Here is a 24,661-nt window from a genome sequence, read left to right on the forward strand (position 1 = left end):
CTTCAGCTTTCGCTGTATTGCTTTCCAGAGTAGGGAGCCTTATCCTGCTGGGAAGGAAGCAAGAGGCTAACTCCAGAGAGAGCTCCCAGCTTAGAGGGTCCCTTGAGCATATATGATGTGGTTGCCTAGAGCCCAGGGGTGCCACCTTGAATAAAATATTGCGGGGGCCTACGTAAGCCCCATCCCACATGACACAGTGCACACACACCATTTGAATGGGAATGCCCATCAACTTTAGGGGGACCTGGCTCCTTCAAATGGTTTATTGTGGGGTCTGAAGCCCCCACGGCCCTTAGAAGTTGGCTTCTGCCAAGAGGCTCATGCCAGCAGCTGGCAAAAGGCCAGGGCATTGGTGAGATGGATGCCAGATCTTTATCTGCCGTCAACCCACTCTGCAAAATAAGCTAATCAAGAGCCTCTGGCTCCAAGCTGGGGGTGCATTTTTTGTGAAAGGCACATTTTGGGAATATGGCTCTCTAAGCGAGGACAAAATTTGGGGCCACACCCAGGTCTTATTTTCACAACAATTCCTTTTGATGCAGTTGCTTTTTAATGGATCTTCTCCATAATAAATGTTGCTGCTGCTGCTGCTGCTGCTGCTGCTGTGCGCACCTCTGCTTGGCACCCTGTGCAGTGGAACGCCCCACACCACTCTAAATCTGGAGCTGAACATGCTCACCCTCTTCCCCAAGCCCCAGGTTATAAACAAGGTGCTGTAAACTCCTGTTTTATTTTAGTCTCTCTTGGCCATGCTCTGTCGCTTGTGCCCCTGGCTCCTTTCTTTGAGTTGAGCTCTCCCAAATCAAAAGACGGGGGACACATTTCTGCATTGACTGGCAGCCGTTCTGTGGGATTTTCCCAGCTCTGACTGGAGACATCATGGTCTGAAACAGGGACCTTCTCATGGGAGCAGGAAGCTGCTCCCACACTACATTATGGCCCTTCTGCAAACCAAACTGGGGGTGATTGCTATGGAAAATAAATGTTGTCATCTAATAACCTGGAGCTGTCAGATCAAGGTCCCAGGCACCCTTTGCCCCAGAGGGTGATACCTTAAAGGAGGTTTGGGGAGCCTGGTGCTGAACTGCAACTCCCAACAGCCCCAGGAACACAGCCAGAGGTGGGGGGTGCTACAGATCCACAACATCTGGAGGGCCAGAGGTTCCCCACACCTGCTTTAAAGTGTTGCTTTCAGCTTCACATCAGAAGTACTCTCAACATATTTAATTAACAATTTTATTTATTAATAAAGGAATATATACCATTAAATATATCAAAGCGGGTTACAAAATCAGAAAGATAAAAGTCATAGGATATAACCATAAACACTAAAAACAATCCAAAAGTAAAAAAGTTAAAGGCGCACCCATATACCATTGTGGGAGGTATGCCCGCATAGGCCTGGTGGAATGAAACAGTAGGCGTTTAAAAGTTGGCACAGAAAGCGCCCTCTTAATCTCTATTGGCAAGGAGTTCCACAGGTCTGGGCTGATGACTCTCAAGGCTTGGTTTCTCATTGCTGTCAATGGAGCCTCCACAATTCAGGGAATATAAATGCATGCCCCAGAAATTTAAGAAAGGAGCTCTCAGGTGCATGCTTGGGTGAAAAGTGGGTCCTGCGTCTCAAAAGGCTAAACTTTAAGGGACAGTGGCTACCAGATTCCAAAGAACCAGTTCTGTCCAGGGGGAAGGAGGGAAGGCAGAAACCTCAACAGGATCCTGAGAATACTTCTCTGGACAGCTATGGCAAGGACTGCAATAAAACAGTGATATATGAACAGTGCAAGCTATAGCTATAGCCCCACTCTCTTGGGGGGGGCCCAAAATAATAAAGGAAAAAAGAACTGAATGTGCATTTCCAAAAGATAAGATAAAAAACAAATAAAATAAAACCTACATACAGCAACAGTGTTTTGTGTTGTGTATGGACCTATTAGCATATATTCAATAGAAAAAACAACGATAATTTACATATAAACTAAACAAGCTCTAGCTTAGGGCCCCAATATCTTGGGGGCCTCAAAAAAATTTAAAGGAAAAAAGAACTGGATATACATTTCCAAAATAGATAAAAAACAAATAAAATAAAACCTACATACAGCAACATTGTTTTGTGTTGTGTATGGATCTATTAGCATCTATTCAACACAAAAAAACCGTGATAATTTGTTGTTGACAAAGGACAGCTGGACATATAAAGGGCCCCATTACCTCCAGTAGCTTAGGGTGTCATCAAACCTAAATCCGGCCCTGGATATGAAAGGCAAGAGCAACGAGTGATTTCTTAGCAGCAAGCTAAAGCCAAGTGCTGCTGATCTTCAGAAAACCTTTTCACAGACTGTGCTCAGAAGACTAATCTCTGTTACAAATACACACCATGTATTTTTAAAAATGATTATAGGAATATAACTGATAATAGAAATAGATATGAAAAAATATAGCCTCCAGTTTTCTTTATTTTTCCTTCTCCTCCTCCTGCTCCTCCTCCTGCTCCTCCTCCTGTTCCTCACCTGAGGAAAAAGCCAAAGAACCACGGGTTAAAATTGGTGCCTGGTATGTGCAACCATATGCTGTATTTTCATTAAGCTGTTTTTTATTCTTTTTGGCAAGAAAATGGGCACACAAGGAAGACAGCAAACCTTGGTGCCCTTCAGAGGCACATGCGCAGTCTGCTACTGGCCTCTGGCCTCCTGGGGGGAGGGATGCCACCCCTTCCACTCAGCAAAGGCAACCATGGCATGGCTACCAGCTCCCCAGAAAGGCGCACTGAACTGTGCTCCAGACTGTGGTGGGACTCCCCTAAGCCCCAGCCAACATGGCCAGCGCTCATCATGGATGATGGGACTTGAGACCCAACGTCATTGGGAGGGCCATGTCCCCGGAATTTGTGAAGACAGGATTCTCAAAAATACCTCCTGCTTGTGGCTCCTGGAATCTTGCGTCATGCTCCAAGATGTCTGCTTCAAACACCTGAATGGCTTTGTTAAGTGCCTGATTATTGCTATATGGATTTTGCACATCCCTCCTAAGTCTCTCGACCCCCATCTTCTGAGCCAGATTTTCCTGGAGAGGACAGAGATGGGTAGACATTTACTCCAGGTGTTTACAGAAGTCTCAGAGACACTGGTTAAAGAATTTGTGACAGAAACAAACTAAGCAGGTGGGGTTTTGTATTTATGAAATCTACTAATGAAATTGAGATTTATGTGGGATGTAGTAGTTTTGTTTCTTATGTGGCAAAGTTTTAAAATATGCTCTCGGAGTATGCCTCTTCCCCTTTTCTTTCTTGCACTGAACGTGGTTCTGTGAGGCTGCATGGGGAAGGTGATTGCAGCAAACTAAATAGTCCAGGGTGGCGACATTCTGTGGTGCGGTTCTCGTAACTCGGATCTGTGTTTGTATTTATGAACTCTGAAAATGAGATTTATGCAGAGTGTAATAGTTTGTTTTCTTACATGGAAAAGTTTTAAAATACACTGATGATGTTGACTGGCACTTGGACCTTTGGTTAAGTTTGATAATTAATTTGCTTGAAAACACAATGAATTTAAAGGAGGAATAGAGTGACTGGCCTGGTAGTGGAGAGTGGCAGGTAAGGCGGCAGCGATGGAAGCCGCATAGGTGCAGCAGCAGCAGCAGCAGCCAGGGATCCAAGTCCTGGCTGGATATGGTGCAGGACGTAGCACAGCTGGACGAAAGGCGACAGGCTGCACAGGAGTACCTGGGGTGGGAGAGGAGGCGACATTGTATTAGGGTTGTGTTTTTCTGAAGAAAAGGAGAAACAGAACGAATATTCCCATTGCTTTCTCAGTATAGGAACCTTTTGCAGTTTTTAATCTATTCAGGATGTCTACAACATGCATCCCAGAAGCAGAAGAGGAAATCAGTATATAGCTCAGAGTGGGTGGCAGAATATCCATGGGTGACAAACACGAACCCAACTGCACATTTGACATCAAGCTTCTTCTTCTTCTTTTTTGTCTCAGCCTGTGTACCAGGCGGGCATGGTAAACAACCACCCTGGACACAGAAATAACTTGCACCTCCATGGACAGCTGTGAGTCTAAAATGACTCCCAGGCTGCACACCTGGTCTTTCAGGGGCACCGTTACCCCCTTCAAGACCAGGGACTCCTCCACACCTGCCCGCCTCCTGTCCCCCCAAAACAGTACTTCTGTTTTGTCAGGATTTAACTTCAATTTGTTAGCCGCCATCCATCCTCCAACCACCTCCAGGCACTCACACAGGACCACTGGTTCCGATTTGAAAGAGAGGTAGAGCTGGGTATCATCTGCATACTGATGAACACCCAGCCCAAACCCCATGATGATCCCTTCCAGTGGCTTCATAGAGATATTAAAAAGCATGGGGGAGAGGAGGGAACCCTGAGGCACCCCATAAGTGGGAGCCCAGGGGTCTGAACACTCATCCCCCACCACCACTTTCCGATCACAGCAGAAGGAAGGAGAAGACCTACTGCATAATGGTGCCCCCAGCTCACAATCCCCCTAAGCAGTCCAGAAGGTACCATGGTCAATGATATCAAAAGCCACTGAGAGATCCAGCAGATCTAGGAAACAGCTTTCACTTCTGACCCCAGCGCACCAGAGACCACCACAACCAAGGCAATTTCTGTCCCATGATGGGACCTGAATCCTGATTGGAAGGGATCCAAATGGTCCTCCAGGCATGCCTGGAGTTGTTTTGGGAATGCTTGTAGTTATTGCTGTGAAATCCTATGCAGGTTGCCTCTAAACAAATAGTATTACAAGAGCCAACTCAGCTATGCATGTTGTATGCAATGTGTTTAACTTGCCCTGCTGTGCCAAATCCTAACCCCTTTATGCCTCCCCTGTCTTGTGGCAAAATCCCAAGCCCATTCCCTGCTATATTTGAAGGCAGACCACTGCTGAATGCAGCAAGGAGTGACAGAATGTAGTCGTGGAAGGTGAAGGAGGGGGGTGGAGTGACTATTGGCTCAATACAGAGGGACTTACTGATGGGCCCTTTCCACAGAAACAAAGATGTTAATTTGCTTAATTCTTGTTTGAAGTTACAGAGAGTTTCCAATTGATTGGGGTGAACACCATGCAGCTGATATTTCATGCTGATTTGTGTCAAAACAATTAGCAGTACAAAGCCCAGCAAAGCACGTAATATGTAATATTTTTCTTACAGTTCTAAACCATAATGCTTTTCTTGATGTATTTTCATTGAATAAAGCACCGCGTACCACATGTGTCTTTGTAATGGATTGCTCTGAAGTCATTTCAGCACCAGGTAAAAAAATACCCCCCATCTTCTCTGCCCCCCTCCCTGCCCCAACTGTCTTGCATTTTACCCAACCAAAGGTGACAATCCAAGCCACCACCAAACGCCCAACTATGGATCTCTTGGTCTGAGTTGAATACAAAACCAGATGCTTTCTTCTTATTGCCAGCTGCAAAAACCACAAACACCAATTTAGGAAAGGCATCAAGTTGAGTCCTAAGGCTGCAATGTATCTCCATTCAGACCACAGCCTGATGAAAGTGTCGTGGTCAACACCCCACACACAGTGAAAAGTTGCTGGTTTTCACCTTCATACTAGCATGCAGTGTAACAGCTGTTGAGGAAAATGCCAAAAGCTCTCACAGCTTGCTACACAAACCGTAAGAGTCTACCCAGCTCTCTTCCTCCTCTATCCCAACATATAACCAGCTCTTGAGTTTATAAATGAGTTCCCTCTTTCCCCAACCCATTCCATATGCATCCTGACCCAACTATCAGGATTTACCATCTGGCCAACCTAAATGCAGCCTTGCAGGAGAAGAATATAATGCTAGTCAAATATTTGTAGTTCAGAGGATGCACACCTAAACAGCATAAACACCAATTAGAAATGAGCATAAGCAGACCAGTCACACACAATGCACATTCTCCCACCCCAAACCAAGTCAGCTCACCGCCAAAATCTGGAGTCCATGTTCCTGTAGCTCTTTCGGCAAATCTCATTACAGGTTGGAAAGTATTCTGCCTGTTTCCCTGAGGAGCCTGTTGTCGGCCAGGAGGCACTTTCTATGAGACACATGACCCAAAGTATTTTATTCACACACTTTAAAGTGGAAGGATTTCAGGGGGAGATGCATGTGGGGTGGGGGTTCCTTGTGGCTTGAAGACCAAAGGATCACTATTCAGACCTGCATTATTCATAGAAGCATAGAATTGTAGAGTTGGAAGAGAACACCAGGGTCATGTAGTTGAACCCCCAACAATGCAGGAATCCTTTTGCCCAACGTGGGCATCAAACCCACAACTCTGAGGGTCTCATGCTCTACTGACTGAGCTATTCAATGACTCCTTCAAGTAAGGGGGGGAAATGGGCTGTTGTGTTAAGGGCTAATGTTGCACGTCCAGGTAGAAGAGCTCATTGGCATTATTTTAGGCTCTATGTCAATTGACTTTGTGACATGATAGGGGGGAAGTAATTTAATTTTTATGAGTATTTACCTGCCACCAATTATGTGGGAATCTCAAGACACTTTAAAACCATGTCAGAAAATATGCAATCATTGAAATACAGCAAAATAAACAGACCTACAGGAAAAAGGTGCTTTATATCTTATATAATATTATATAATAGCTCACACTGGCTGGCAGAAGCATCCCCCCAAATCCATGAAGGGAAAACATGTTTCCCACCCAGAATTGCACTCATTTTTCTAGAAGGAGTAGCAGAGGCTGCCCCCGCCCACTACTCTCTTCTCCCATCTGAAGACATGAACAGCTCCCCTTCTCTACCTGTGTGTCACAAGCCTGAATTGCAAGACAGTTCCCACTTTGGTACAATGGGGAACAAACATGCAGGGGACGAGTTCTGAGGGCCCCCAACAAAATCATTTCCCTAGGCCCACCTGCCACCCTGCTGCTGGCTGCCCACCCACAGGAAAAAGGCACTATTCTCCCCACAAACCGAACATAGCAATAGCACAATAGCGTGTGGGTTCTGCCAACTTTTCCCTACCTTTTCATCCGGACGTCGCTGGGCTGGAGCCTGCCTTGGAAGCTGCGCTGGAGCCTGCCTCGGAGGCTGCGCTGGAGGCTGCGCTGGAGCCTGCCTTGGAAGCTGCGCTGGAGCCTGCGCTGGAGCCTGCCTTGGAGGCTGCGCTGGAGCCTGCCTTGGAGGCTGCGCTGGAGCCTGCGCTGGAGCCTGCCTTGGAGGCTGCGCTGGAGCCTGCCTTGGAGCCTGCGCTGGAGCCTGCCTTGGAGCCTGCGCTGGAGCCCTGGTCGACGGGTCGTGGGGCCCGCGCGATTCAAACACAGGCTCTGGACGGCGGCAGGGCACCAAGCTTTCCTGGCGCAAGAGAAAAGAGGTGAGAATAGGAGATCGGATCCTGCAGTTCTCCCAAGCAACCTGGGCAGGAGAAGGTTCTTCGGGCTTCTCGGGCGGATTTTTCTTTTCCATTCCTAGGATGCTCCGGCAAGTCCTCTCTGTAGCAACCTCCGCTTCGGGACACGCGCGCTCTCCTGGATTTGCCCGAGCTCCGGACACAGCAGCCGCCAGCAGAGATTCCAACCTGGGATGTGCTGCTCTCCCCAATTAACTGAATTGTCGGGGAAAGGCTGGAACTCGCGTGCAGCGGTCGGCCAATAAGAGAAGGAAGTGGGCAGTTCTGCCCCCCTCCCCTCAAGGCGTTGAATGTGCTTGGGTCAGTTGCCCTCCTCCAATGCCAAGTATGAAAACAAAGTGCGATGGGATGCCTGAGAGCAAGTCAAGGCCACTAGCTTGACTCAATGCCCTTTCTCATCCAAAACAGAAGTTTCTCTCTCCCCCCCCCCCCACTCTCTGTGTGTTGTGTTGGATGATGGCATCCAGCGACATCCAGCGGCCTTGTCAGAATTCCTCTAAAGTTACCTTTTGACTACAAGCTCCTAAGACCCAGTGACAAGACTTAATGTATGGTTTATGATACACCAGTATTTCCAAACTTCACTCGTTCAGTCTTATTATTTCAGGCAATAAAACTGTTTTCTTCACTGTCAGCTCTGAAATGTGGTTACAGATGGGTAGCCGTGTTGGTCTGCCATAGTCAAAACAAAAAAAATTCCTTCCAGTAGCACCTTAAAGACCAACTAAGTTAGTTCTTGGTATGAGCTTTCGTGTGCATGCACACTTCTTCAGATGTGCATGCACACGAAAGCTCATACCAAGAACTAACTTAGTTGGTCTTTAAGGTGCTACTGGAAGGAATTTTTTTTGTTTTGAGCTCTGAAATGGTTGGCCAAGGTAAAGAGCCAGAGTCCTGCAGCTCCGCTGTGTTCGACACTTCTTTAATGCTGTCCCGCTCGCATTCTCAGCTTCGCAGGGCTACCTTGGGCCTTTATCAAGATGGGCCTCCTTCACAGAGGGCGGTTGTGAAGAGACACTCAGGAAAACACCCGAGCGTTTGTTTCGCGATTTGGAGAATCCTGGCATGCTGCAGGCAGTGGGATGCCCACTGACACGGGGAGGGAGACCAGGCTGGAAGGAGCGAAGAGGGGGCATGAAGTACGGGGTCTGGAAAAGGAGGTGGGGAGCGATCCCCCTCCCGCCGCTCCAGGATGGGAAGTGCGTCCCGGGGGAAGCCGGATTCAGGCGGAGGAGGACGTCGGGTTGGGTGGGGGTTGCCAGGAGCAGCACGGCGTCCCTCGAACCCCCGGCTTCCACTCTCCAGGCAGGCGCCCAACGTGGTCAGCTGGCAAGGGCTCTTTCTTACTCCAGCCTTGGCGTGCAGATCCCGGGTTCAGGCTCTGGAGCGGAAAGGCTCTTGGGCGTGACTATGAAAGGCAGCATCTGTCAGAATAGGTCATACTGAGCCAGTACAGATGGACCTGACTATTAGTTTGCTTCCTATGCCAACTGCCTTTTAGGGCACATCAGAGGTGGCAGAGAGAGGTAGGAGAGAGACTGGCCTCTGCAGTATGGGCTGTGAAACATAAAGCAGTCAAATACAACATTCCTAGAGTTGACATGTTTAGACATGAAGAGGGATGTTTGTCCAGCCAGTAGATGAACTTCCTGTTTCCTCCTAGGCTGGAACAAACTTCCTCTACATGTGACCAGAGGTGGGCGTGACTTTACCTGTGCAGGTAACAAAAGCACAGGAGTGGCCACCACATCTCTCTCTTCTCCATTTTGCTTTCATCAAAGCATCAAAAGAACTATCTCCTTATGGGATAGATTCCAGGTGTATATGTTTTGTAACAAGTCTGCCTTCAGGGATCCTTTTGTGAACTGAATGAAACTATGAGTAAACTATTTTATACTTTTATACAAGACTGTGTTGTGTCTATCTTTTTAGGAGAGAATAAAAGGGGAATTACCAGGAAACTTATTTTAGAGGCTTAAACAATCCTGGCAAAAGTGTTATCCGCTGTGTAAGTTTAAAAAGGGGACTGTTACTCTGCTAAATTGTAGAATTTGTTAACACAAGTTGGGAAGGATATAATTAAACAATATATCCTCTCCTGCCTCCCTGAACATTCCCACATACAGAAGCCCTTACCTCCCTGTCCCCACCCCAACTCTTAGGACCAGAAGCAAGAGACACCTTTACTGAGCATGTGCTCCTTCCCAGGGAGATGCAACTCTGCACTACTGTTCACTGAATTGTTCGCGAAGCAGCCATACTCCAGGCTCTTATTGTCACAGCCCTGCAGGATCAGACCAAGGCCCATCTAGTCCAGCTCTCAGCACCCCAGCAGATGTCCAAGGGAAGCCCCAAGCAGACTCCAAATGCAGCCCCACTCTCCCCACTGGGGACGCCCGCAACTGGTATGCAGAGGTAGACTGCCTCTGCAGCTGGAGGTGCAACATGGTCTAACCCTCCATGAATTTGACTAATCCTCTCTTAAAGCCATCCCCGTCAGTGCCTCTGGAAGGAGGAAATTTCAGTGTCACTAGGCACTCTGTGTTTGGCCTGAATCTTCCAACATTCAGCTTTCTTAAAGAGATCCAGGTTCTGATATTATGAGGGAGAAAGCATTGCTCTGCACCTTTCCCACATCATGCATATTTCTATTATGTCCCCACTTTCCCCCCTCTCCCAAAGCCCCAAAGCCTCCTATGTTCTACCCCTTCCTAACAGGGGAATCATCAGAACCACCCATGTCTTGGAATAGATGACCCTCGGGGTCCCTTCCAACTCTACAATTCTGTGAATCTATTATTCTAAGCTGCTGCAGCAGGGAGGGGAAGTCATGACTCCTCAGATGGTTGGTACATCTACATCTGGAGGGGGTCACAGTAAAGGCCCTTTCCAAAGCCCCAACTTCCCCATCCTTTTTTTGAAACACCTGGTTGCTTATCTTGTGCAGGCATATTTTGTCTGTGATATTCTAACAGTGTTCCTTATAATCTGGCAAAATAAAGATCTAGGCATTTTGTTTTGGCCAATATAGCCAGCATTTGCAATCTTGGCACTGGACATTCTGCTTCCTGAAGCATAAACTGACACCCCCCCAGCACTAAACTCCCCCCTCCATTGTTAGAGCAACAATAAGGGTCACACACTTCACCACCCATGCATTCATATATACCAGGAGTGGAAAACTCCAGATGCTGCTGAACTACAACTCTTATCAACCCCAGAAAGCATGGCCAATGGCCAGGGATGAAGGGAGTTGTAGTTCAATCTAGCCCCACCAGCCCCGCACCAGCTCACTCAGCCCTGCAGCACCCAGAGACCAGCAGCTTCCTCCACAGAGGTAGCACCAGCTTCCCTTTGCAGAGATTGGGGGCGGGGACCTCTCTTGGCACCAGCGAGCAAGGGGACGTGGGGCAGGGCAGAACTCGCAACAGGCTGCAACAAAGGGGCAATAGCTCGGCAAACTACCTGAGTGCCAGCCACAGCTCCCTTGAGCACTGAGCACAGAGGATTGGTAGGAAGTGGGCATCTTACTAAAGACTGTGTGGAGGGTGCCCTTGCAACCAACCATTGGCCAAATCTGCTCCTCACATGAATGTTGGGAGATTTGGGGGGGGGGTGTTATATTTATTATTACTACTTTCTTTCTTTTTTCGAAATTTTAAGCGCCTAAGAATTTTGTGCCCAGGAAAATTGCCCCGTGACCCTACCCACACAACACCACTGTATTTTCCCCAAACCACAACCAGAACAGATTTCTGTCTGTTAAGGGGCTTGCAGATGCTTCTCCCGATTCTCTTCTATGTGCAAAGCTGCCTTAGTTCAAAGGTTCCTCACCTGTGATGTTGCGGGTGATGGTGACGTTGGAAAAATGACCCCCTTTGAGCCACCCCCCACTGGCAGCCTCTTATAGGCCATGCTGCCACAATGAAAACACAACCCCGGGAACTCAGGTATGATAGCTACATTGCCAGCCCCCAACAAGGATTGACCTCAGGCTGCGAGAAGACTATCTAGGAGCCCCCAGCCTGGCTCTGATATACCCACACAGCATAACAGCATAAGCCTGTGTCAGTGGGGATAAACACTATCCCCATAACTTAGGCTTGTCCAGTTCATGACCTCCCATGTTCTGTCAGCCAAAGAGTGGAATCAAACTGCAGGCTGTTGTAAAATTGATCTGAAATATGTTATGTGCCCTATTCTACTCCCAGGGTACATAAGTAGCCTCACAATAAGATGAATTCCACTGAACGCTTTAAACATTCTTCAGAAGCTTTTGTCATAGAACACAAGTGCGGGTCTTTTGAGGGAAAGTTTCCATAAAAGGAGGAGAGCTTTCTAAAACATATGGGGCATGTAACCTCTACATGGTCAAAAAACAGAGGAAAGGTTAGATAGGAAAGAGTTGCAGCCCTTGAAGTCAGTCCTGAATATTTTTAGGAGAATGGCTGCTGTAGGTTGAGAGGCTTTTATCTCAGTCTCAAGACACAACAAAATCAGGAAGAAGCACAAAAATAATCCAGTACAGGAATAACATAAGTCACAAGCAGATAGATAGACCATCACCGCTTCTGATTCAACTTCAGTTGAGTTCATTTTAATTTAATATAACTTAATTCATCCTATATCATTTATACCCCACTTGATTGTCAAAAAAATTAAAGCAAGTTTACAAAAACACCTCATGTCATGTAATGTCACTTCATGTTTAATGAAGCAGTGAAATACAGGCACACATTTCAAAATATTGCCATGACCATTAAACTCAGCAGTAAGCAAAAGGCTTTCCACACCCTGCAGCCTTCCACATGTCTTCCAAAGGCCCCTAAACCTGAAGGCTTTACGGAGGTGTGGGGAAGAGTACAGTGAAGGCAGCTGCCTGGGTCCCTAGGCAGGGAGTTCCAAAGTGTTAGTGCTGTTGCACTAAAATATAGATTTCTTGCAAATGTGGAATGAGTCTTACGTGGCAGCTGTAACAGTCCCAGTTGTGCAGGTTGAGTAGGCACAATCCCTCAAGTGTAGAAGATACCAAGCCACTATACAAGGGGCTTGAAATACCTGCAGCACCACAGTTGCATCTGCTCCACAGGTGTCTCTAAAGTAAGGTTACCAGATTTTTTCAATGAATCCGGGGACACTTTTCAACTTCCTACTAAATAGATGGATTTTGTCAGGGGACTGATTTGTAAATCCGGGAAGTGTCCCCGGGAAATGGGGACTCTGGTAACCTTACTCTAAAGCCCCCTCACCTGTGCTATCTATATATCACAAATGACTAAGCATCAACAAAGCCTGCACACTCTCTCCATCCCTAGAAGTCATATTTCACCATCTCTTTTCTAAAAAAAATGGGTCTAAATCTCAGTCTTCCTCTACTCTGGTCAAGGGTCTGAACATTTTGGACCACATCTTTACAATGACTTGGGTGGAGGAATGGAAGGGGGTGCTCAACAAATTTGCAGTGACACCAACCTGCGGCTAATGCTGCAGAAGAAAGCATTCCATGTGGCCTTAACAGATTGGAGAACTAACAAAATGAATTTACAAAGCTTCTACACTTAGCCAGGAATAATAATGCACAAATATAGGATAGGGACACCTGGTTCGACAGCAGCACATGTGAAAAAAAATCTAGGGGTCTTCTTGGGCCTCAAGATTAACCTGAGTCCTGGAGGAGAGGATTGCTGAGGCTCTAGAGCAGGGGTGGCCAACTCCCAAGAGACTGCGATCTACTCACAGAGTTAAAAACTGGCAGTTTTTTTAGGAAGGAGGAAAGCCCCATTTTTAGGGGTTCAGGGCAATGTTGTTAAGCTTTTTTTTAGGTGAGCCAAAGTTGTTGAGCTTCTTTGGGGGGAGCCAGTGATCTACCACAGACGTCCAATGATCTACCAGTAGATCACAATCTGCCTGTTGGGCATGCCTGCTCTAGATATTATGACTAGGCTCTGCCTCCATTGTTGGAGGCAGTGGTGCCTCTGCATCCCAGTTGCTGGAAACTACAGGAGGAGAGAGTGGTCTTGTGTGCGAATCCTGCTTGTGGGTTGGCCACTGTGAGAACAGGATGCTGGACTGAATGCTGACTGAATGGGCTACTGGCCTGATCCAGAAGACTCTTTGGATGTTCACTGCTGAGGATCTCATGAGAGATCTTCCACAGGAACTGGGATGAAGAAGGTTGCAAGACATTCACCGGGGCAAATGTTTAGACATAGACTGGTGTAGACAGTGCTGGCCTGGATGGGCATCTCATCTGACCTGGTAATAAAGGATCTTCTGATGTTCCTCTGGGTGGAGATGGCCAAGAGATGGTTGCCACCTATGGATTCCCCACTTCTGGCACCACTTGTGTTTATGTTGAGCACCCAAGAGCTACAAGCTGCAGCTCAAAAATGACCAGAGCGTGGCCCAGGAAGAAGTCCAAGGACCTGTTGCTGGAAGCCGCAGGAGTGGAGGTGCTCTTTTGCCCCAGACTTGGTTGTGAGCTTCTTTAGGCTAGGCTTAGGAAGTGCATGCAGGAACTGAGCAGGCAGAACAAAAAGTATTTTATTTATTGTGAAAGCAGTCAGAGGAAGGTGTGTGGTCCTTGCCTTCCAGCCTTTCAAGAGTCAGAGGAGTCTGCATCACTATTTTTCATCCAGGCACACTTCAAGGACACATTCCATCTAGGGAAAAACACGCAAGAAAGTTGTGTAGTCTCCAGAGAGTAAGGAGGGGCTGAGGGAGGTTGGGGGGGGGGGCTGCATTGGGGTTTCTCCACACTTGGGCATGCGGAGAAGCAGAGGGTATTGTAGGGGACTGCTCTGGTCATTGTCATAATGTGTTTGTCTACAGTTGTGCATGGCTGTTGTTGCCTGAACAAGTCCCTGATTGGTGGGTTGTGGCAATATTACCAAGATTGCTTCATCTCTAAGATGGAGAAGGCAAGCCGAAGAAGGTTCTGCAGAAATAGTAATACCAGTACTAATTTCATACCTGCCATTCCATCCAAAGGAGCCAGGGGCAGCAATCACACAGGCAATAAAAGAATAAAAACACAGAAGAAAAAACTTGTGGACCTCCAGATGTTATTGGACTCCAACTCCCATCAGCCCCTGCCAGCAAAGCCAATGGTCAGGGATAATGGGAGTTGTAGTTCAGCAACATCCGGAGGAGGTACAGGTTTTCCCCACCTGGATTTAAATACTTATAATCAGTTCCAACATATGCAGGCTAGAATAGATATCTACTACAAGGGCTTACTGAAAGAAAGGGGTCTTCAGCAGGTGTTGAAAAGACAACAGACACAGTGCCTGTCTATTATTTTAAGGAGAGGGAATTCCAAAAGGCAGGGACCCCCCACTAAAGACTAAGCTCCTATATTGTGTGGAAGGGAGCCTGTGATCAGATGGTTTTAATTGAATCATTATTAACAGCATCACTATTGCATTATGTGAATATGGCTTTAAAAAAGGACTGCATAAACTCATGGAGGCTAAGACTACCAATGGCTACTAGCCAGGGTGGTTATGCTCTGCTTCCATGACCAGAAGCAGCAGTGCTCCCAAACAGCAGATGACGGAAACCAGAGGAAAGGAGAGAGCTCTTGCACATGGGCGCTGCTTGCTGGCTTCCCACAGCAGGAAGCTGGACTGGATGGGCTACTGACAGGTTCTTCTCATGCTCTTTTGGGCCAATTGCAGCCCAAAATGTGGCATATAAATCAGACAAGCAATAAATAAATGACCCTGTTTAATGCAGGGAATCAAGAGCTATGGAATCGCCATAGTTGACTGGAAGGTGGCAAAGATTCCAGCATTAACAGGGCACCCATTTCTTCCTGCACTGCAGGGGGTTGGACTTGATGAGCCTCAGAGTCCCTTCCAGCTCTACTGTTCTGATTCTGAGAGTTCCCACACTGTGCAGAAATAGTTTACATTCCCTTTGTCCCAGGCATTGCATTGTTTTGGGTTTTCAAAGATACTAGGAATGTATAAAACCGCTTCTTATCTTCTTCGTCTTCTTTTTCTTTTACACAGGAAACAGCAAAACACTGGCACTGAATAATTTCCCAGACTCCCAGCTGCCATGCCTCCTTCAAACTCCTGATAGCAAACTGATCAAGACCTGAACAAGTCAAAAGGTCTTTTTGTATTGCTTTTAAGTTGCATGATTTGGAAAGCTAAGTTTAGTAAACAAGGCAAGTTTTCAGCTAACCTCACCATATGAAGGACTCCACTTAGCCATCTCCCCCCCCCCCACCTGGAACAGTTCACTTCTCCTGCAAAAGAGTTGAAGCAACCACTCTTTGAAGTGCATTTTGAACTTTTTCTCCCTATCTTTCTGAGTATTTATTGCATCAGCATACTGTGCTGGCAGTCAAAGGAAGGTTTTGGTTCCTCTCTCCCAACACTAGAGCTGGGAAGCTGAACGTGGGAAGATCCAGCCCTTCTTCACACAGCACAGAGTTCAACTCTGGGACTCCCTCCCCCAGGAAACAGTGACAGCCACCAACTTGGATGGCTTCCAAAGAGGATTCAGTAGATAGCCATTGCAGAGAGGGCTTTCAATGGCTCCTGGCCACAATGGCTATGCTCTGCCTCCCCAGTTGGAGGTCTTCTGAATACCAGTTGCTGGAAACCACAGGGAAGGAGGGGTCTCTTGTGCTGGAATACTGCCTGGGGGCTTCTGCCCTCTGGGTGCCTGATCAGCCACTGAGAGGATGAGAGGCTGAACTACATGGGCCATTGGCATGACCCACCTGCATGGCTCTTCCTGTGTTCTTTAAAAAACAAACATATTTGTATTTTTACATTACATAGGTTCACATTCAAATTAATATTACCATACAATAGTCATCAACTTCCCTCCCCCCCATTCCATGGTTCGTTTTAGTTTTCCATTACGACTGCATATGCTAATTAAATAATAATAATTTCCCCCATTATATCTTCACTTAATTTAAACTGCTGGATTTATTCTAACCCTGCTAACATTTTCATCAGTTTCCAATGATTCTACAAATGTTTTCCAATCTTCCTTAAAGGCTCTTCCCATGTTCTGAGGCACAGGGCTGCCCTGCCACAGCAGGAAGTAGATGCCGCTGTCGCCTGCAACCCTTTGGTTGTCTTGCTGGCAAATCAAGCTGAGTAAGACCGAGGCTTCCTTCTGTGGGCATGGTAGGTGCAGCCACCATCTGCCCCACATCAGGACTCTGAGCCATCTGAGTCTCAACTGAGCATCTCCAAACCTTCTCCCAATGCAGGTTCCAACCCTAGCCCTGGTTTCTCACAGGCACTTAGTTGGCCGCAGTGAGAACAGGATGCTGGACTCAATGGGCGACCAACCACCAACCTCCATTTCTTCTTTTCTTTACATATAAATTCCAGCTTTCAAATTTGCTATACGTACATTTCTCTTTAAACTTTGGCTTCCCGCCTTTCCCTCCCTGCTGCTCTTAATCCCGTCCCTTTTACATACTGCATTCTGATAAACGTTTCAGCTAAGACATATTATTCTATTTCAAATATTATCATTTTAAATCCTGCACACAGTTTCAACTGATTATGATATCATTGCCAAATAGATCATTGCCAGAAACAAAAACCTTTGATAATTTCAAGCAGCTTCCTTGGAGCAAATGTGAGCTATATTCTCTGCATGTTTTTTAACAGAGATGCAGTTTATTTTAATCCTTTTCTACTGGCCTAATGTCTATCACTTAAAATTATGGTTGCATTTTTATGTAGAAAAGCAGTTACTAGTAAATTATCAGTGAATGTCTTGAGCATAACTACTCTGACCTTGGTGGATTTAAAGTGACTTTCTCACACTATCATTGGTTGCATTTTTGTTCTAAAAATATGTAAAGCATATAGCAGAAAGTGGCGAAATAATGTGGTCAGTTCTGTCAAGCACTCAACATTTAATGCAAAACTAGCTGCAACTTTCAAAATAATCCAGATTTACTTTGAAAACCACCTTTCTGTTTCTGTTAGGGGAAAAAGTGGGATGATGATTATAATGATAATAATGATAAATGGACAGCCTGCTTGGACGAGTGAAACCACCTGTCTTCTTTATCCTTGTCCATCCTGGCTGATAAAAGCAAGACGGGAAGGGCTGAGTGATGGGTTCTGCGGGGTGGTGAATGCTTCCCAGGCCCACTGAAAGAGGCGGTCATTAAACCGCTTCTTTAAAAAACATCTTTAGACCCGGCCAGTATGGCCAACTATTGTCCAGTCTCAAATCTACCATTCTTGGGCAAGGTGATAGAGCGAGTGGTTGCTGAACAACTCCAGGCACGCCTGGAAGAAGCGGACCATTTGGATCCCTTCCAGTCGGGATTCAGGCCTCATCATGGGACTGAAACTGCCTTGGTCACGCTGGTCGATGACCTCCAGTGGGCTAGGGACAAAGGTAAGAGCTTTTTCCTAGTTCTGCTGGATCCCTCAACCGCTTTTGATACCATCAACCATAACATCCTTGTGGACCGTCTAGAGGGGCTGGGAGCTGGGGGCACTGTTACACAGTGGTTCCGCTCCTTTCTCCTGGGCCGTGTTCAGAAAGTGGTAGTAGGGGATGAGTGTTCAGACCCCTGGGCTCTCACTTGTTGGATGCCTCAGGGTTCTGTCCTCTCCCCCATGCTTTTCAACATCTACATGCAGCCGCTGGGAGAGATCATCATGGGGTTTGGGCTGGGTGTTCATTAGTATGCGGATGATACCCAGCTCTACCTCTCTTTCAAATCAGAACCAGTGAAGGCGGTGAAGGTGCTGTGTGAGTGTCTGAAGGCGGTTGGAGGATGGATGGCAGCTAACGGATTGAGGTTGAATCCTGATAAGACAGAAGTACTGTTGGGGGACAGGGGGCAGGCTGGTGTGGAGGACTCCCTGGTCCTGAAGGGGGTAACTGTGTCCCTGAAGGACCAGGTGTGCAGCCTGGGAGTCATTTTGGACTCACAGCTGTCCATGGAGGTGCAGGTCAAAGCTGTGTCCAGGGCAGCTGTTTATCAGCTCCATCTGCTACGCAGGCTGAGACCATACCTGCCCGCAGAATGCCTTGCCAGAGTGGTGCATGCTCTAGTTATCTCCCGCTTGGACTACTGCAATGTGCTCTACATAGAGCTACCTTTGAAGGTGACTCAGAAACTGCAATTAATCCAGAATGCAGCAGCTAGACTGGTGACTGGGAGTGGCCGCCGAGACTATATAACACCGGTCCTGAAAGCTCTTCATTGGCTCCCAGTACGTTTCCGAGCACAATTCAAAGTGTTGTTGCTGACCTTTAAAGCCCTAAATGGCTTGAGTCCTGTATCATCGCTGTCAACTTTTCCCTTTTCTTGTGCAGAATGCTATTTCGAATAAGGGAATTTCCCTTAAAAAAAGAGAAACGTTGACAGCTATGTCCTGTATACCTGAAGGAGCGTCTCCACCCCCATCACCCAGCCCGGACACTGAGGTCCAGCGCTGAGGGCCTTCTGGCGGTTCCCTCGCTGTGAGAAGTGAGGTTACAGGGAACCAGACAGAGGGCCTTCTCAGTAGCGGCGCCTCCCCTGTGGAACGCCCTCCCAGCAGATGTCAAGGCAGTAAACAACTATTTTACTTTTAAAAGACAACTGAAGGCGGCCCTGTTTAGGGAAGTTTTTAATGTCTGACACTGTATTGTTTTTAATATTCAGTTGGAAGCCACCTAGAGTGGCTGGGGAAACCCAGCCAGATGGGCGAGGTATAAATTATTATTATTATTATTATTATTATTATTATTATTATTATTATTATTATTATTATTATTGTATTCCATTGCATTCTTCCACAAATAGTCTGCCATGTTGATTTCTTATTTTTGTGGTTAGGTTTCACCAGTTCCACATAGTCCATTAGCTTCAAAATCCATTCTTCTTTCGTCTGCGTTTTCTCTTCTTTCCAGTTCTGAGCGTACAAAATTCTAGCTGCTGTTGTTGCAAAGGTAAGTTAATCATTTTTGGGGACCTTATTATCCCTAAAAGAAAGGCCTCAGGGCTCTGGGTAATTACCACTTGGCACCACCCTCAATTTTCATCCACCCCCTACCATTTTTGCCAAGATACAGCATCCCTATCTTTGTCACCTGCACGGTCCTGATCTTAAAGCCCAGTGACAATCTGGACTCAGGGGCTTCAGTCTCCAGCCAAGGATCCAGATCAGGTTCGGAGCCCTCAGAAGAAGCTCCTGTATCACCTGATCCCGTAGGTCAGAGGCAGGACCCTGGCAAGTAGCTTCCCCTGAGCCTGTGGAACCACCAGTCCAGGCAGGAGAAGGAGTGCCTACATCAGGCTACAGGGCTGCTAGCTCTTTAAGGTTCCAAGTTATCCCCAAGGAGGCAGAGCCTGGGAGAGGAGAGAGCGCAGGCGGAAGATGGCGCTGCCTCTCCTTCACCTTCACAGCTTATATGCTCCAAAAGTCAAAAGTCTCCCTTAAGTCTTGGAATACATCAGCTGGGTCACAAAGAGGAGGTACCATAGAAATTTCCAGACCTTGTTTGCTAAATCAAAGGAAATAAGAGAATTTCCAAGCAGATGCTTGGAACGTGGAAGGAAGTGTACTCCTTTTTTCACATCAAAGAACCCACAGAAGAGAGAAATTCTCATCAGAGAATATCCCAATACCTGTAGCTCATGAGTTGGGGTTCTGCCTTATGCTTCTGAGTATAGTACTTTCAAAGTACATTTCCCCCCCCCCCTCAAGTTCTGGGCACTGTGGTTTGTTAAGGGCTGCTGGGAATCCTAGTGAACTACAATTCCCAGAATTCTCGGGGGCAAGGAATGTACTTTGAATGTGCTTTGCAGTTATAGTGTGAACAAAGCCTCATGGAACAATTTTAACAAAGTACAGTTTCTCATTTAAATGTCAAATAAATGTTCTCACTCACCACAGTTAACAGCCATTCTTGGTTTATATGTCAGTGTATTCCTATTGCAGATTCCAACAGCGGCTTTTGTGACACAGAGTGCTGGACAGCATAGAAGTGACAGGTATCATGGTAGAAGGAAGTATAATCATTTCATTTATTAGTTGCCTGTCACCCGAAGCTCTGCACATGACTTACAGCAAATATAGAAAAGCAATGTGGTTGTGGGTGTGTTCCAAATGCTTCTGTGTCTACTTTCATCCATTTCAATGTAAATTGGTCCTAGAAGCTGTCAGCACGTGACAGAGGCCACACGCCAGGAACAGCTTCGACTGGCTGGCTAAACCAGGGGAGGGTAGCCAATGGGTCTCAAACCCTCGGTGAGTTAGGAACTTCACCTGCATGCAAAGACAGGCTCCGGAGGATGGAGCAGATGGGACCAATAATGGGTCCAACGGTTAAGGAGGCGGTTCCTGCATGTGCTGGAGTGGGAATTGAGGGGCAGGTGGGGTTTGTCCACCTGGGAAGGGAGCCCATCTGGGAAAAGGAAAACTCTGATCCTAAACCTCCTCTGTCTTGTGGGATATCTTCAGAAGAAGGTAAGGCCAAGGAGTAAACCCTACACAATGCGGAGTGGAGTCCATAAGGCAGTTGGCTGTCACCTTGTGTGCCTCCTTCCTACAACTCCTGCAGCCACGCTGGTGCCTAATGCATTGCTCTGCTTTCCTCTGGACCCCATCAGCGAGGCCGAGAGGGGGGTCCTGTCGTCTGGACAGCCCAAGACCACCAGACACACTGCCCAGGCTTATGCCCTGGGGAGGTCACTTCACTGCTGCTAGCCCAGCGGTTTGGCTTCAGCCCCCAAGGCACACGCCATGGTCTCTTGAGACAGAGGGATGACCACAACAGCCGTTTCTCCTTTTCAAATTCACATTTTAGCTGGTTGGCTTAAAGCATCATAATATTTTTCACTTTTTTGACTGCCCTTTTGGGAAAATCCAGTACATCGCAAACCATGCATTTCCAAAATTAATTTCCTAACGTGTTACATGTGCGCAGAGAAACAAATCCCCACAATGAACCAAGGTTTCCTGGCTTAGATCCTGTGGACTTCACAGCAAACCCAGCCTTAAGGATTTGTATGCCTACTTCCCCTCTTGCCCATGTGCCCAGTGGAAAAATGGGGAATATTTGGCACAAGAAGTGGCAGAGCACCAAAGAGACATATTGGGGTCTGGGCAGGCTCTCCGCCAGTGGCAAGGAATGGCTTGTGCATCGCCATGGAAAGTCCAAGCCTTATAGTGATTGATGCATCTACGGGGGTGGCTGGGGTTGGGGGACACCAGTGGGCAGCTTCTGACAAGGCAGCAAAGATAGCAGCATGAGCGTGAACAACAGCAGATCCCTTGGCTACAAGGGAGTAAACACACACAAGTTCAGCAAGGCAGGGGGAGCGATGTCATGGGAGTAGGAGGGCTGTTTGCTCCCTGAACTTCACTCTTATCGGAGCTATGAAAGATCCAATCTACAATTTAATCAGAACAGTTCATGTCCATATCATTGCCTTTCACTAGAGCAGGTCTTCCCACACTTGGGTCTCCAGCTCTTTCTGAACTACAACTCTCATCACCCCCAGCTAGCAGCAGTAAGGGATGATGGGAATTGTAGTCCAAAAACAGCTAGAAACCCAATTGTATTCCTAACACAGGCACTTTTAACATTTCTGGCTGCTCTTCTGTGCAAATATATCTAAAAAACTGCATTTAAAACAGAATTCATTTTTAGCATTGTATGATGGATTTTCTTTTGGGGTCTGGGGTACAGCAGCTCTCCACCCAGGAATGCCCAGGAAGGGCTAGTGCCTTCTCATGGGAAGCGCAGGCATTTTAATGAACGACAGACATATAGGGGACCAGAGGATAGTTTCTAACAAGGCAGCGATGAAAGGGGCATGAGCAACAGCATCCATTGGAGAAGATGTGCTAAGTTTGCTGGACTATTACCTGCACTATCAGTTATTTGATCAGCAGAGTTCAGGTCCGCAATATCACCTTTCACCCGTGTATGCAACAGGAAAATTGTCTCGCTACCACCACCATGGCAAACTGCAGCAGTGTAGGCGTCCCTCAGCCACCTCACCCGATGCCTCACTCTGAAGAAGGATCCCTTGGCCCCTGGTGCCTGGCAAGGCTGGAAGACCAACAGCAGGTGGTGCCAGAGCCATGGACAGACAGAGTGTCTCATTCTAGTTTTGTCCCCATCATTCTCCCTGCTCAGTTCTACAAGGCCAGAATTGGGACTAAGTAGGAGAAGGCAGCTGACATCCAGAGTTGTTGCTTGTCCCAGCTTCAGGCAGGAAAGCAAGCAGGCAGGGGTTGGCACTGGGCAGAGAGAGTATGCAGGGCAGGGCTTCATACACCCAAATGGCTGCGCTTCCACTGCCCTTGGTCCTTCCTCAGGGAGGAGAGGGTGGCAGGGAGTCTCAGTCAGTGAGCTGGCGGGGACAGCAGTAGGGTGGGCAGTCAATAAGGCAAGTGGTACTGTACCCCAATACACCTTTCATGTATTATCTTGAGAAGAGTTGGGGGATGTGGGTCCTGTGGTACATACTTCCACTTATGGTGGGAGCGTCCACTAGTAAAAGTTCCTGGTCTAGAGCTTTTGAATAAGTCTATAAAATTATTAAAGAACCTGTTCTAAATAAAGGTAAAGGGACCCCTGACCTTTAGGTCCAGTCGTGACCAACTCTGGGGTTGCGGCGCTCATCTCTCTCGAGGGAGCCGGTGTACAGCTTCCAGGTTATCTGGCCAGTAGGATGAAGCCGCTTCTGGCGAACCGGAGCAGCGCACGGAAACGCCGTTTACTTTCCGGCTGGAGCAGTACCTATTTATCTACTTGCACTTTGACGTGCTTTCAAACTGCTAGGTTGGCAGGAGCAGGGACCAAGCAACGGGAGCTCACCCCGTCGCGGGGATTTGAACCGCCAACCTTCTGATCGGCAAGTCCTAGGCTCTGTGGTTTAACCCACAGCGCCACCCGCGTCCCTCAAAAAAACCCTGTCCAGTTCACCCCCAAACTGGTACTGCTTCTCCCTGCCCCCCAAAAAACCCATTTGGAGACACTTTTATTTATTGGGTATTTGCTGCCACTCTTGACAAACACAAGGGCTGTACAATATGCTTATAACGTCCACCTATTTTATTATATTATTATAGCTTGTATTTTACTTCCAATGACAATTAGAGGATAGATGGCAGCTAACAGATTGAGGTTGAATCCTGACAAGACAGAAATACTGTTTTTGGGGGACAGGAGGCGGGTGGGTGTGGAGGACTCCCTGGTTCTGAATGGGGTAACTGTGTCCCTGAAGGACCAGGTGCACAGCCTGGGAGTCATTTTGGACTCACAGCTGCCCATGGAGGCGTAGGTCAATTCTGTGTCCAGGGCAGCTGTTTACCAGCTTCATCTGGTACGCAGAATGAGACCCTACCTGCCCGCAGACTGTCTCGCCAGAGTGGTGCATGCTCTTGTTATCTCCCACTTGGACTACTGCCATATGCTTTACGTGGGGCTACCTTTGAAGGTGACTCACAAACTATCACTGGTCCAGAATGCGTCAGCTAGACTGGTGACAAGGAGCAACCACCAGGACCATATAACATTGGTACCAGAAGAACTGCATTGTTAGTACTATACAGTGGTACCTTGGGATGCGAATGGGATCCATTCTGGAGCCCAGTTCGCATCCTGAACACAACGTAAGATGCAACGGTGCGTCTGCGCATGCGTGTGTCGTGTTTTGGCTCTTTCGTGCATACACATGACATCATTTTGAGCGTTTGCGCATGTGTGAGTGGCAAAACCTAGAAGTAACGCGCTCCGTTACTTCTGGGTTGCCGCGGAGCACAACTTGAACGCGCTCAACCCGAAGCACTTTCAACCCAAGGTATAACTGTATAGGGAAGTTTGTAATGTTTGATGTCTCGCTGTGCTTTTATAATTTGTTGGAAGCTGCCCAGAGTGGCTGGGGCAACCCAGTCAGCTGGGTTGGGTACAAATAATAAAATTATTTGGGTGAACTTGAAAGCTTTCACCCTATTTTGTGCCTTTTTTGTTGGCCTATGGCAGGTAAAGGAGGAACCTCTTAAATTATGTCATGTGAGCGTTGCACCCCTGAACGTCCCTTGCATTCCCAGGCATCCCTATCTGATGGAACATCTTAAACTGTAAATAATAAGAACCGACAAGTTCCATTTTTCATCAAATCACTGGTGCCATCTGCAGGGGGGCCTGGGCACCCACAAAATTTTCACTGTGGGTGCCCGGCCTCCTCCTGCTGCCACCTGCTGCCTTACCTCCAGCTCTCCAGCCCTGCAGTAGCAACTGGATTGGGCCTCTGTCTTCACCAC

At 47.4% G+C, this 24,661-nt stretch overlaps 1 protein-coding gene across 1 annotated transcript; it reads right to left on the reverse strand.

The window, feature by feature from the left end:
• Window positions 1–1,222: 1,222 nt before the first annotated feature.
• Window positions 1,223–7,692, reverse strand: LOC114588893 (uncharacterized). The gene is made up of 6 exons (XM_077922341.1): window positions 7,254–7,692; window positions 7,004–7,037; window positions 5,946–6,057; window positions 3,573–3,721; window positions 2,913–3,063; window positions 1,223–2,510 (listed from the first exon to the last, which is right to left on the reverse strand). The coding sequence occupies exons 1-6, from the start codon at window positions 7,442–7,444 to the stop codon at window positions 2,455–2,457; spliced, it is 693 nt and encodes a 230-aa protein (XP_077778467.1). The 5' UTR covers window positions 7,445–7,692; the 3' UTR covers window positions 1,223–2,454.
• Between the last annotated feature and the right edge of the window lie 16,969 nt (window positions 7,693–24,661).

This window comes from Podarcis muralis, chromosome Z, assembly GCF_964188315.1.
Source record: "Podarcis muralis chromosome Z, rPodMur119.hap1.1, whole genome shotgun sequence".
NCBI classification, from domain to species: Eukaryota; Metazoa; Chordata; class Lepidosauria; order Squamata; family Lacertidae; genus Podarcis; species Podarcis muralis.